General features: G+C 39.6%; 1 protein-coding gene across 1 annotated transcript in view; it reads right to left on the reverse strand.

The window, feature by feature from the left end:
* SLC49A4 (solute carrier family 49 member 4) overlaps positions 1 to 14795 on the reverse strand; it is a 65115-nt gene that overhangs the window by 34984 nt on the left and 15336 nt on the right. Inside the window, exon 2 of the mRNA XM_059820524.1 lies at positions 10249 to 10342. Coding sequence (XP_059676507.1) covers positions 10249 to 10342 — 94 coding nt within the window. The remainder of the gene's footprint in view (positions 1 to 10248; positions 10343 to 14795) is intronic.

Consider the following 14795-nt stretch of genomic DNA (forward strand, 5'->3'; position numbering starts at 1 on the left):
ATCTAATTATTTTCATGTATCAAAAAGCAGAAAGTTATTGAGTTCAAATAAAAGAAAATAACAAAAGAGTGGAAGGCTTTTTAATCACAATCATGAAAGAGAAAATTGGAAAAAATGACACCAGGAATTCATCCCTGAGTTACAAAATAATTGATGACTGTCTAGCTTAAAGCAAAAGTGGGGAAGTAAACATCTGGCCAAACGATCTTATTTCTAACCATTTCAGAAGCCAGGTGAGGGACTCATTTTGAAATCTCAAGGTTTTTACACACCTGACCTCTGCGCTAATGAATTTCTGTGCTCTGCCAAACTCGTAACTTGCAGTTGAACACAAGCCCTTTACAAAAAAAAAAAAATTAAAAAAATTATTTGAGGACTGGTAGTAAACGGCAGTGCTAAACATCATGTGCCATAGCATCACAGTAATGGATAACTTACACATTTACATTATGTATATAGCTATCTATATATTAAAAAAATTCATATACAGATGTATATATAAACACTCCCCCTCTTTGCACAAAATAAAGATCACATTTTTTCCTACACTGGCCTCTGAATTGCCAAAAGATAGAACAAGGGATAGTTCAAATCTAACAATAGAAATTAGAGAATAAAACCTCTTTTTGTACTATATTGTCATCTCTTCTCCAAATTTTTGTCAAGTCACATTATAAATAACTTAAATTATATGGTTTTCATCACTTCCCTGAGAGAAGACTTTATATGAGTATTAAGAAGTAATCTTGTTATACCTGCTTTATTCACTCCCTGCTGTCACTGTTGCAATATCCTAACAGGCAACAACAACAAAAAAAACCACGTAAGGCTATAAATGCTGAAATTACAATATCACTGAGCAAACTGGGTATGAAAAAAAAGTGAGACAGGAAAAAGGTTTTAGTGAGTGATGATAGTACCATATAGTCAAGATGGGAAGGAGCTTCCGTTTACAGGCGGCTTTATTTATCTTTTTCTCCCTGTACAGGCTGAAACTTTTCATGCATGGTCACAGTCCCATGAGGGATTGGATTTGTTAAGCTATTCAAAAGCTGTGTGTTACATAAACACTTTTTCTATGTAAAAAACCCAGACATTTTGCGTTTCTACCCCATTATGTCTCGTGCCTGGACTTAAGAGAATTTTAAACAAAAGAAAATCTCATTAGTTTCCATACTCAGATGGGGAAACAAAGGCAACAGTAGAGGGAAAAAGACTTACTCAAAAATTATTTTTAATACAATGGATTAAAACCACAACACTAAAGTAAGTCTCCAAAGCTTACTTCTCAGTCGTATTAATTGAACTTATTTTGGGAAGGGTAGGACTGGAGAAGTCGCACCAGTATTTTAACACTGATTAACAGAGTGGCAGGCAACAGAGGGGAGAGCAAGGCTGTTGGCCCCAGTGCATTGCTCTGACTCTCTAAACATGGGTTTTCTCTACCAGCCCCGGGTCAACTGGGAAATTAGGTTCCTCTGGGTCCTAGGAGGGAGCAGAGCTCATCTCAAGAGCCTTGTGAAGAGGAGATTTTGTTGCAGACTTTTTTCCTGAAACTTTTACCATGCTTTTCCTGCTAGCTGCCATGAGAATTGACCGCTTAGTCACTATTCAAACTTCTGTACAAATGCAATGAAAAAAAAATTGGTAATTCAGTTTTGCCACTGTTTAGCAAAGCATGAGGAGCAACGAAGTCGCTGAGGGCTCTAGCCTGCTGCTGCACAAAGGCAGCGCTGTAGCATGCCTCTTAGTCTGGAAAAGTTTAGTAGATTAATTGCTGTTCCTAACAATTAATACAAAAAGGGATTCTGGATAAAGAAGTTAATGTTTTACAGAAATGGATGGCTGATTTTTCTTTCACATGCCTGACATTTTCACTCACTGAAAGAAATGGATTGTTCAACTCCTGCTAATTTGGAAGACAAATAAGTTTATATAGCAATTAGCTCATTGTGGGAACTACTGGAAGCAAATGAAAGAGACCCTTCCACTGGAGGACTTCAGAGCACTTTTCAAGTGCTATTGAATTTAGCCTTACTACATAGCAACAAAGCAAGTAAATGCCTCCTATTCTAGAGCGTCTATGTTGGTGTATGACGGAAGCTGCTTGTGCAGGAAAAGCAATATGAAAAGACATGGACTTATCCGCATTATACATTAGGAGATTTATTATACCTCAGAGGAAACTGATACCAGCTTTGTAAAGAATCACCTCTGATTTTTCACAATCAAGTTACTAGAAAAGGATAGAGATTTTCCTTTAGACTCACCAAAATAAATACAACAAAAGAACCCTCTATTAAGCGGAACCTTTTCAGGTACTTTTTAAGGCAAAGATAGAATCAGGGAGGTCAAATTCATGCTTTACAATAATTCACTGCTATGGAGTATGGGGAGAACCTGATGCAAATGCTGTTCTGTTTATAACCCAAAGAGAGTGCAGTAAGGCTCTATGTCTGGAAAAGGACCGGAAAGAAAAATACCTCTGGGTAAAGCAATGAATTAATCTATTAAAAATAACATTCTGAAAGATAAATTTCATGGAAATGCACTTCCTTTCAATATTTTCATTAAATGATATATTTATACTACAAAAGCTTTATGCCTCCTGGATATTCATGGATTGAGGCCATTAGCATTTTTTAGCTTGTTTTTGATGCATGCGACCATTGATATGTGGAAAAATTTAAAGCTGTGTTTCCCCCATCAGTAAGAAAAATTATTACAAGCAGAAAGCCTGAGTTACTGTGTGGTACATTATCTCCAGCAATAAGGTGGAAAAGAAAAGAGAAGAACTTAAAAGTGTACTTTCAAGCACTTTCATCAGGAACTGGGCTCACATTTCACCCCCTATACAAACCATGGCTCAGCACAGTTGGTCGCATCATTATGGGAGCAGACTTGGAAAGGACCATAGCATCTCCCAGGCATCCCAGCCTCATGCCTCTTCTCCCACTCTTAAAGAAAAACAGCAAACACATTTGCAATGGTCTGACAAACAGTGAGTTTCGGTTTTAAATTTAAAAGGTGGTATGGTTTAACCCCAGGTGGCAACTAAGCACCACACAGCTGCTCACTCACTCCCCCCCGCAGCGGAATGGGGGGGAAGAGAATTGGAAGATTAAAAGTGAGAAAACTTGTGGGTTGAGATAAGGACAGTTTAATAGTAGAAATAAAATATAATAAACAATAATAATAATAATAAATTGTAATGAAAAGGAAAATAACAGAGAGAAATAAAACCTAAGACAGACAAGTGATGCAAATAAAAACAATTGCTCACCACCCTCCGACCGATGCCCAGCCTGTCCCCAAGCAGCGTCCCCCAGGCAGCTTTCCCCTAGTTTCTATACTGAGCATGGCATCGTATGGTATGGGATATCCCTTTGGTCAGTTGGGGTCAGCTGTCCCGGCTGTGTCCCCTCCCAACTTCTTGTGCACCCCCAGCCTACTCGCTGGTGGGGTGGGGTGAGAAGCAGAAAAGGCCTTGACTCTGTGTAAGCACTGCTCAGCAGTAGCTGAAACATCCCTGTGTTATCAACACTGTTTCCAGCACAAATCCAAACCATAGCCCCATACTAGCTACTAGCAAGAAGATTAACTCTACCCCAGCCAAAACCAGCACAAAAGGATTGGAAAAACGGAGTTTCTCCAAAACTATTATCACTGAGAGCCTGCCAAGAGAGAGACAAGAATTTGTAAGGAGGGGAAGCAGCAGTCTCAGACCAAGACCCTGACATCTCTGTCAGACGTCCTGACAGAGGAAAGGGACGAGGCGGGCATACCGCGAGAGCCCTGGCAGTACGGTGACCAATTCATTCACATCCTCACATCACCACGCCATGTTACTGTGCGGCCATCGCAGCTGTTCCACGGCTGGCAAGAGGGTTTCTTCATTTAAAGCTTTATCCAAGTTTGAAGGATGAGGACGCATGAAATCAAAGCTGCTTTTTGGCTTTTTTTTTAATTAAAAGTTGGGGGGTTTGTTTTTCTTTTGACAATAACCCACTCCACAAAACCACTATTAAAAGACGACATCTTTAAAGCAACGCTAACAGAGGACATGCTCATCAAATATGAACAGACTCAAAATAAACAGCATTGCTGTAAACACAAAGTAGGTAATTACATTATGGGCTAATGAGGCAAAACATACTGAAACACCAGGGCACCAGGGCTGGCTGCTATCAGGGCTGCCATGGGAGAAAGCTGATGGAGATTACTTAGCACAAGATAGGGCTTAAGTAGGATTTTTTCATGAAAGAGAAGGAGTGTACAGGAGATACAGCAAATTAGGGAATGGGATAAAGAAGACCTATTTAAACATTCCTGAACAATTTTTCTTAGGCCAGTGAAAGAGCAAGAGGATGTTTTGATTATAATGCAGCCACTTCGATATAAATTCAATTAATATGAATTCTGCTTTAAGGACAGAAATCAGCCAACAGAATATCAGTCACAAGACTAAGACAAAGAGCTCAATATGATTGAAAAAATTAATAGCTTTCTACAGTTGAGGCTAACACCTGCCATTATATAAGATGGAGCTAAATACCCCATATAGAATGTAAATTCTCTTCCCTTCCAGCATAGGCTTATACTAGCTAAGGCCTTGTAGAAATGCTGCCCATTAAGTATTGCTGCAATACCAAGCCCCTTCTGAGATTTCAGACTTTGCTTTAATATATCTACTGGATTTACCACTCCAAGAATTTACACAGGGCCTGTAAATTGCTAATTCAGCAGCTACCCCCATTGCTGGGGGAGGCGGCTGACACCCACAATGCCATGGCTGAAATCCAGCACAGGAGCAAGAGGAAAGAGTATTTATCACCAAAACTGTCAAGCCACCTCCTTTTTCCACTAAGGCTGGCTCAGCTGAAGGAGAAGCCCATTCAGCTGCCACCGAAGCGGCAGTGCTGATCAGTGGCTGCCGGCGCATCACGGGACGCGCAGGTCGGGCAGGGGCAGGCAGACCGCTGGGCAGGCAGAGGGACACTTGATCACCCACCGAATCCACCGCTACCATCGACAAATAAGCAAAGCAGGAAAAAATCATTGCCACTTAGGAACAACTCGCAGGACCTCTCATCTAAAACAACAGCTTCGGAGCAGAGGTTAAAAAATAAAACCCACGTACAGGATGAAGCTGGTGGAGGTAATAAAAACAAGCTAATCTGTTAAGTTACAGGGGTATAAAAATCAAATATTCCCCATAAGAACCTACCCATGAACGACCTGTTTCCTTTCCCCCCCCCCCCCTTCCCTCTTTTTCTGATGCTATGGATTAATCCAGCTCAGCCTTCGCCCAGCACTACAGCCAAAGCATGAACCAGCAAGTGCCATGAGCACCACCAAGTTCTCTGTCTTAACATCTTCCTCCTATGCTCACTGAGCTACAGCATACAAACAGGTATGTTTATTCATCTTTTTACTCCCAGAACCACGTTTTAGATTAAACACTTTTTTCATTTCTCTTCCCCAGTGAGTTAGGGAGCGCACAACATGCACCACTCTCTGCTGTTACTTCTTACAATCAGATTCTTCTACTGTCCTCTCCTAAAAGGCTCTTTTCATTCCCTGGAACATTTTAATCCCTCTTCTCCACAGCTGCTCCAGTTTGGGGTGTTTTTTTGAGTGCAGAAGTGTGTTCAGTATTGCCAGGGAATATGAGAATCCTAATATGTCTGTCCTTTACTGGAATTACCTCTTCTCAGGTGCCCCTTTGCATTTTTCATGCATGAGAATGGTGAGTCATGGTCATTTTAGGATCAGGGAAGACAAATAATGAGATGATCCCACATCATTCTTTAGGTTTTCAGGGATGAAAAAGGGAAAACGTGGAACTATTAAAGAATAAGTCTAACAAGAATAAAATACAAACTAGGTTGCAACTAGCTAATAGAAACAAAACGTATCAAAGATGTGGTAAGAGTGTATCTTCAAATATAATAAAGGAAAAAGTTAACATCAATATATCTAAGAGTAGGCAAAAAAATTCAAAATCCTAAGAAGTGGTATTATTAAAGAAAAAAAACCCTTTACAGGATCTACCAATTACCGGTGTGTCCCCCATAAATGACTTTGTAAACATCCGCTCCTGTTTCCACTGTCATTCTCCGTGTTATTGTTTTGCTGGCTTCCCAACAAATGTTTTAATGGTACTTATTGCCAAGGAGCGCCTGCTCACTGCCGTGACTCAAGGTCCTCAATAACTACTTCTCTGTTGTGAAATCTAATGTGAAGGCCAAAGACTACCGCCCACAGCATACCAAGTTCTAATAAATTGCTTAATTAATATATTCAACACAAATGACAAATTATGTTACATCCTTTACTTCTATATCTTTAATTATCCTGTCTTTCAAAACATTTTAAGAAGTCTTACATCACCCGGTCAGTCTTAAAAGCCACAGATTTATGGCTATGGGCTGACTTCATCATTTATTTCCTTCTTTCTTATATGGTTCAGCTCATACAGCTTTTTCCCTAGATTTATTATTTTACAATCATATGGAAGACCTAAACTGTATGTAAATCTATTCCCAAACACAGAATATGAGATAAAGATGAAGTATTACGTGGGGAAGAAAAACAATCCTGATTTTGTCTATAAAAAAAATGGCCTCCTAATAATGTTAACGTTCAGAATAAAATAATCAAATTCTAAAAGAGTCCACTGAAAATATTCATTCAGTGCCAAGCAGCAGTCAGAAAGGAAAGGACTGGACAAAATGCAGGCAAAAAGCGTTAGTGATGCTCTTGTGACCTGCAGGGAAGGGAAGAAGGTACAAGTTTAGGAATGGTACAATTTGATAACTTTTTATGTTCTATATAATTTACATTAACTATGATCTAGAAAACTGGTGTGGCAAATGAGGATTTCTTAACATTTAGAAAGGAATAAAGGTTTGGGGTTTTATTTTTAAAAGTCAAATTCACTGTCACATATCTGGCTCATTTGACAAACCCAGAAGTGCGTGGTACATCAGAAAAATTCTTTTTAACCTCCTTGCCTGCATGATACACACATTAACCTCACAGGTTAGTGGGCTGGGGAGGAAAGCAGATCAGTAAGAGCATATGTGTATGTGAGAGGGACTTTACTAGTCCATGTATAGGTTGGTTCCTCAATCTCACACACAAGTCCATGCTTCCACATTTTTGCCATACACTCCCACTTCAGTCTTCACTGAATTTATGCAGTTCTGGCACAGATTCCCAATATGGTTTTAGGTCACACACTGGCAGAGAATGAAAATTCACCATAAGGAACAGCTGCTTCAAGAGACACACTCAAATGTGCAACCTGCATTCTCCCTCATACAAGTCGTGCATATACATGGGCATCAAATGAACTGAAAACAGAGGTTAAGGTTTGTGTTTAAAACATGACTCGGAGAACTGGAGATAGTCTTAGCCTGCTGTTACACGTTAGAGCCAAAAGAATAATTACAGACTAGAAAGGAGCTTAAGAACGCACTTGGATATTACAGGTCTGTGTGAGATAAGGAGCATAAAGCAGTCAGGATTAAATGTCAGTCTTAACAGTGATTTCCTCATGTCTGTGATTGCTCTGATAGGCGATGGGCTTTAGTAGCTCTCCTTAATTACAAGAGTTTAGGGAGCAGAGACAGCTACAAAGTAGAAAAAAGCCCCTAAACCTGACAAACCTCATGAACGTTCTTATAATTTTATTTATCTTAACTATGACATAATTGTCCCATGGAAATCCTTCAGTATATTACTGCAGATTACCCTGGGACTGAAGGAACACATTACAAAAATGCAAAAGCATTTAAAGAAATTCCAGTTACACTGGCTTCTGAAATACTCCAGTATTAGCTTGTGTGTGATCTTGTCCATCTGACTGGCTCTGTAATGTTCAAATTGTCATATTAACACATATACACATTCACAGTAAGTGCATAGTTTAGTGCTCAGCCAGTTGTTGCCAATGCATTAAGCAGTAATGCTCATCTCAAAAATATTTTTTTTATTTGGTATCATGTCAAGTAATTGATGAAAATTGGCCTTCAGTCTCAGCCCTCAAAACAATACAGGTTACCTGGTATAACATCACACAGTCTGTACAATTATTTACAATGTCTTGAGAAACCTTCACTGAAAACCATCCTTTTGCTTCACACAGTTAGCTATAATTAATTCTCTGTAGATTTTTAATCAAACTATGTAAAAAAAAAAAAATCAAACTACTACCTCAGGTAGAGCTGCAATTCTTGAAAATTTGTCTTTTTTTGGAGTAGGCTAAGTAAGCAAATTTATCAATTTCAGCTGGAGATGATGCATATTTTCACAGCATGAATAAACGACATTAGTAATCTTTTCCATCAGGATTCTGCTCATGCTCTTTTTTTGCCTATATAATTTTCAATAAAAATGTATCATCATACTTTATACATCTCATCAGACTCTATAAAGTCCACAGCCTTTCTTTCCCTAGTTAAAGAAGCTGCTCTTTGAATGTTTCTCCCTGGGCATTTATTTCATTGTTCTCCTAGGTCTCCTTGCTGCAGTTACACTGGAAAACCTTGTTTGAAGGTGATCAGAACATGTGGAAACTGTCCTTCCCACTCCCCAAATGATACTTCACATCTGAATCTCATTTGGGAATTTCTTCTCAGGTTCTTACAGTCTTCATCCTTGCTTTGGTAAAGCCTAGGGCAGCACAAGTCTTTTGGCATAAATCATAAATCAAAAGCTACGTAAGATACCACATTTCATTGCATTTAAGCCATCTGGCCCATTTAAAAGGTACATATATTTAACCCAAGATTGGTCAGAACGGATGAATTGGACGTTGAGCACCCCTTAGCATCTTGAGAAAAGGTAAAACAAGGGTACAGTGAGGACAGCTCCTCCCGGCCACCTGAACAGTACATTTTCACCTTAAAAGGGTCTCTGTGAACGGTAGCACAATATGGTTAGTTCAGCCTCCCCTGCTCACAAAGTCCTTGAACATCACATTGAAATGGGCAACACCAGGCAACTAACATCAGGAGCACCTTGGGTTTCCTTATGCGCTCACTAAGCACTTAAGAACTGAAATTGCATCCCCCCCTACTTGCCACACTGCACTTAGCAAACTAAGCCATTCATTACATACTGGCTGCTTACTCCTGAGCGAGGCTAGTTTTACAGTCAATGCTTTCATTACATTCTCAGCCCTCTCACTGAACCTCTTCCTTTGTTTCATCCATGGTACCCAGTCATCTGCCTTCTACTTCACACCAAACATTTTCTTTCTCAACTTAAAGGTTTCCAAGCTGATTTTCAGGGTAAATAATACTAAGGGGAAAAAAAAAAAAAGGAACTTGCTGAAATAATACAAGGACTGCCTTGAAGGTGACTGGAATTCAAGGGAAAAAAACCCAAAACATAAAAACCTTTTATAAGTTCTTTTCTTAGTGCTTACATATTATGCCAGCACAACTAGTGAAGAGCTAGTGCTACCACTGTTTTTAAAGAAGCAGAAAAATGTAGTAATGCCTGTACTTCTTCCTCCTTCAGCATGAGAGGCAAAAGAAAGTTAAGTGAACAACAAGTGATCCATATTCCCTGGCCATACAAAACAAGTGCGACTCCTGTACTTACCAAGGATTCCCAGGTTCAGGATACGTTGACAGGACAATTGAATTGTTTGGATTGTGTGATTTTTAGGAAGGAATCCGTCTCTATCACAAACTCTTAAATTGCACGTGTACAGAAGGCATTCATTTCAACCACAGAGAAAGTACAAGACTACTTTGGAATGCAGACTGAAAGAGACTACATGAAAAAGGCCATTTTGCGTAAATTCATCTGTCTCACTGCACATACATCCAGTATGAGAAACATGAACTAGTTATTTAACATTTGCATACAAATGACATATTTTTGGGTTTTGTGGCATGGTTCCCTGTGTGATCTTGGGCCAGTTTCTGAGCATCTCTAAATCTCTGCTTCCTTGTTTGCAAAGCAGATTAATATTGGTTATGCAGGATGGGGTGAGGCTTAATTAACTCAAGTTTGTAAAGGGCTTTCTGATCTTCAGATACTATGTAGAAGAACGACTAGAAAAATCAATTTAAGAAGCAAAGAAGCATGTAAGCCCACGTCCACACAACAAACATTTGGCATATCAAATTCACACAGAAAATTTGTACTAACATTTCTTTGCAGTAGCAGCAAAAATTACATTAATAGAAAGTATAAAATACTTACATTAAAAATAATTAATTCACTTACTTCTTCCTAATTTCTAGGTCTGAAACTGGAACACATCTCAGGCCAGCTCCCAATACCATGAGGGATGATGTTAGTAACACAGTTACCCTCAGACCTAAGATGAAAAAACAACAGTATTTTACAAGTTAAGTCAGCAATGTCGAAAAAAAAAAAGTTGTCTCAATAGACACATTTACATGCAGTCTCACAGAAGTAATGGATATCTCTTTCAAATCATAAATGCTTTGGTGCTGATATGATTTACAGATACATTATGAAATCCTGGGTTATTTTCTATGCTTACAGTCCAGAATTACAAAGGCTTACTCTTGGCATACCATCGCACAGGACTGTACCCAAAATCTTACATTCTTGGAAGTGAAAAGTGATAATAAAAGTATCATCAAAATATACAATATTCCCTTTAGAATTAGAAGCATCAGGGAATATGCTCCAGTGTGTGATGTGAAATGTAGGTAGATCCAAGGAAAAACCTGGACTTGTACATTCTTTTCCAACCACTTAATAAGTGCAGACAGAACTGTTATTGTTTTCTTTCGTAATGCAGATATGCATTTCATTCTGAAGAAATAACCATTTACTCAGGGGAAAATAGTGTAAGTATTTTTTTCACAGTCCTTGCAATTAGGCCAGGTTTTCGCTGCGCTCAGCTCAAATTGTCAGAGGTTGTAAATATAGTACATTAGGAAGAAAGCTACAATTCACTGATTCCTTGAATATGTTTTTTCCTCATACTGCAATTCTCGACTGAGAAGCACTTAGATTAGAAACAACTTTATCTTAGTTCTGCAATTTCTTTTGCCAGCAGTTTACTTGCCACTGCTAAGGTGTTTCCATCAGCAGCTGAGGGGCTTAACCTCCAGAATCTTGTAAACCACCAAAATCATAAATATGCACAATTAAAAACCGCTGATACAGTCTATATCTGTGAAATTGTAAAACTCGAAACAATTTCACAGCAACAAACAGAAAATAAAGTGCTTCCATGTTCTTGGCAGAACATAATAAAAACAACCAAATGATGACAAACACACAGTATCTCTAACGATTAGGTGAAACTAGTAACTACCCAAAACACAGACTGAAAAAGAACAAGTCCCTATAATAACTCACCTAACAAACAAACGATTTTGATTCTTTCTAAAACTGCCATTTTCAGGGAAGTGCTCCCTCTATGTTAATGACTCCTGTAATCAGTACAATTCAACCAGTAGTCGCATTAAATATTTTGTCTCCGTGTGAATTATACGGGGATTTTAGAGAATGTATTTTACTAAAATGCAATTTTAGAGGACGAGACACCACTTTGTTCTTATTGCAACAGCTCTTAGCGAGCCTCACTCACGGGTATGCAACTTGCTTGTGCTGGACACTGCACAAAGCAAACACAAGAGAGCTCCTCTCTCAATCAACCTAGCCCAAGACAACCCAAACAAAAAGAAGTTAATGTTACAGGTTTTCTGAAATGGAAGTATGACTTGCTTTGGTATGGCTCAGTCATTAACAAAAGGAATGCAGCCCGCAGTCCTGCGACTCTGAAGGACACCTCACATCCCTGATGCCCTGGAGAAGTATCATCAGCCGCGAATATTTGTTTCCTTAAAGGATTTCCAATGCCTGCCCAGACTTACTTGCTTGACTCTGCGCTCAACCAGTACACGTTGCTGTTAAACTGGTTTTTCAAGTATGCATGTTCAGAGCGCCCTAACTAAATGTCCGGATAATACAGCTGTTCAAAATCCTGTTGTTCTTCATGTTTGCTGGGCCACCACGCTGAACCTTCACATGGCATGCTTAACCCCGTATTACCACACTGCATATGTGGTGGGGGTAATTATTTGTATCAGGATCGCATATGTGATGCTTTTGCCTTTTCTCCTGGGAAATGAATCTTTGTTAGCCTTGCTTTTGTGCATAATGAGAACATGTATGCAATGAGAATTACAATTTTATTGATGGAAAATCGAAACATAAGTCTTTTAACTGAAAAATCTGAAGTCTTCCATTTGGAAATACTGCTGCATTGTTTCAAGAAAGCTCCAGTAATGTACATACGACCTTCATATTTTCCACATAAACCAAGGTCTTTTTGAATTACATTTCACAAAACATGTCACGTTCTACCTTTCAGAAGACACAATGACAGAGACAGCCAGCCTGGAAGGTCCTGCTCACAGGGTGCCACAGGAGGCAGAGGTCAGGTGCAAGCCCAGGGCACAGCAGTATGAGTACTATACAGAAATCTAAGTTTAAATCACCACAGAACATGAGGAGTGTTTCTAAATAAAAAACTTCTATTTGATTTTTAATTAAAAAAAAAAAAATCCCAATATCAAAAAAAAAAACAAGAAAAAGTTTAATTTAAATCTGCAGAAAAGTTTCCTAAGATAAACAACACGCAATTTGGTGAAAACTAAATTGGATGCCGAGGTTTTCCCCCAGCTCTGATTCTAGGCTTATCTTTAATGTCAACCTTACATGTCAGGTAATTTTAAAATAAAGTTATCAGTTAAAGCCTCACAATCAAGTATGTTTGATCTCTCCAAACATTCTTTGAAGTCCTCATCTTGAATACTATACACTGTAACATACCACTTTTAAATGTTTTGATCCCACAGATTATTCTTTGGCCTTTTTTTTTTTCCACCTTAACATGTAAAAACATCCCTAAAAATTCCTTTGTTTAAAGCTGCATGTTGAAAATGAGGACACCAAAGTGAACAAGTAAAAGACTGTCAGGCAAGCAGCATATTAAGACATTTTCTTTGCTAATTACATGATGTATTTCTAACCTCTAAGCACCTTCCCCTTTTATTTTGCTTTACATTTTAACTCTCCGAATCCATACTCCTTTTCATCTTTGTTAGAAACCGGTCTTTAATAGCATTTTTATAATTATTTCAGTATTCTTGCTTTGAACATTGCAGTGGCCCTTAATTCGAATTGTACATCTTGTATTACTCTAAAAGGTGCACCCAGAGTGTTTCAGATAGCAGCACGTATCACAGTTACAATAAACCAAAGTAACGAACCAAGCCTGGAAAAAAGCCCATGAACCCTGCAAGAAATTATTTCTCTATTTTAAAAGATTTAAGTAATTCACACAACCAAGATTTTGAGTAGATGTAATTAACTTCATTAATTTTACCCTTTAAATGCAAGTGGTAATTGATGGGGGGGGCGGGGCTACAGCTTCTTAAAATCCATCATCCAGTTTCCAGTCCCCTTCTACCAGAGATTTCTGACACATGGCTGGAAAGGGAAGAAACTCCTGTAAAGGGATTTTCTGCCAATGGAGGAAGTTTTCTGAGCTTTGTTGCCTTTCTCATTAGCTGCTCATTCCCATCCTGCACCCTGCTCTCGCAGGAGGTTTCTGGGTCCCGCGGGTTGCACCGGCTGTTGAGCAAAGTGCGGCCACGTTCAGACGGCCAAACGTCATTGACAGTAATAGAAAAGTCCGAGCTAGCAGCAGAAATTGAGTCAGTAATAAAAAGACATACTAATTACGAGTGAAACAGTTGATATTGCTGCTTAACGCTCCTGCAGCTAATAACACAGTCTGCTTTACAACTTCAGCAGCCCACGCTGCATTTGCTGGTTTATGTTTCTTTTTAAAACAACTACCCCCAAACTCCTGCCACTATTTGAGATTTAACACAAACTCTCAACCCACAATCCTCTTAACTCCTCTGCAAAACACAGGCTTTTAATCTGGCCAAAACCACGTTGTACTACTAAACTGGTAATGACCACCCGTGCCGGCAGGAGATGCTGACTGGCTCTGGCCCTCGGGACATTTCTAGCTGGCCCACTAGTTCCCGTTCCTCTCTGCTGGGAAAGCAGCTGCTGCAGCAACGCACATGGCATGGAACCCAGGGCCCCCACCACCCAACACAGAGAACAGGCAAAACCCAACACACGCAAGGTGGTCCCACACGGGAGAGGGAGGCAGCGGCCACCGGCAGCACCCAGCTGCTCTTCAGCTCCCTCACAGCAACATCAAGCGATAGCATCCAACACGCGGGTGTGGCATCCTCCACAACTCTTCCAGCATGCCTTACTTTCCAGATGCTTTTTAAAGTACGTGAAAAGAAAATGCACCCCCCGCCTCGGCATTGCATTACTGACTTGTAACCCAGTAAGTGATTTATTACGCCAGCTTAATAAAAGATGTCGTACAGCTACAATTAACTTATTCTAACTTATTCTAACATTATCAGTTTGTCTCTCAGAAAGAGAGCATGATTAACAACCGCTCGTTGCCTTCATAAGCTTTGAGAAGTACGACCATTCCTTCTCTCACCTGTCAGCCACCCATCACGATAGAACTTCATAAAACACACCACTGACAGACTGTAAAAAAACCCAAATCCTTATTCACACAAAACACACATTCAAGTAAAAATTGTCTGCATGTCAAGAAGTGGAAGTTTCTACTTCTGCTGTCTAGTGGCAGCGAACACCCCGTGCATCCCCCTCGGCTGAGGCCAGCGTACGGCAGCGTACGGTTCCCCAGCTACTGCCACAGACCCACGGAGGGCAACACG

This window comes from Gavia stellata, chromosome 8 (genome assembly GCF_030936135.1).
Source record: "Gavia stellata isolate bGavSte3 chromosome 8, bGavSte3.hap2, whole genome shotgun sequence".
In the NCBI taxonomy this organism is placed as follows: domain Eukaryota; kingdom Metazoa; phylum Chordata; class Aves; order Gaviiformes; family Gaviidae; genus Gavia; species Gavia stellata.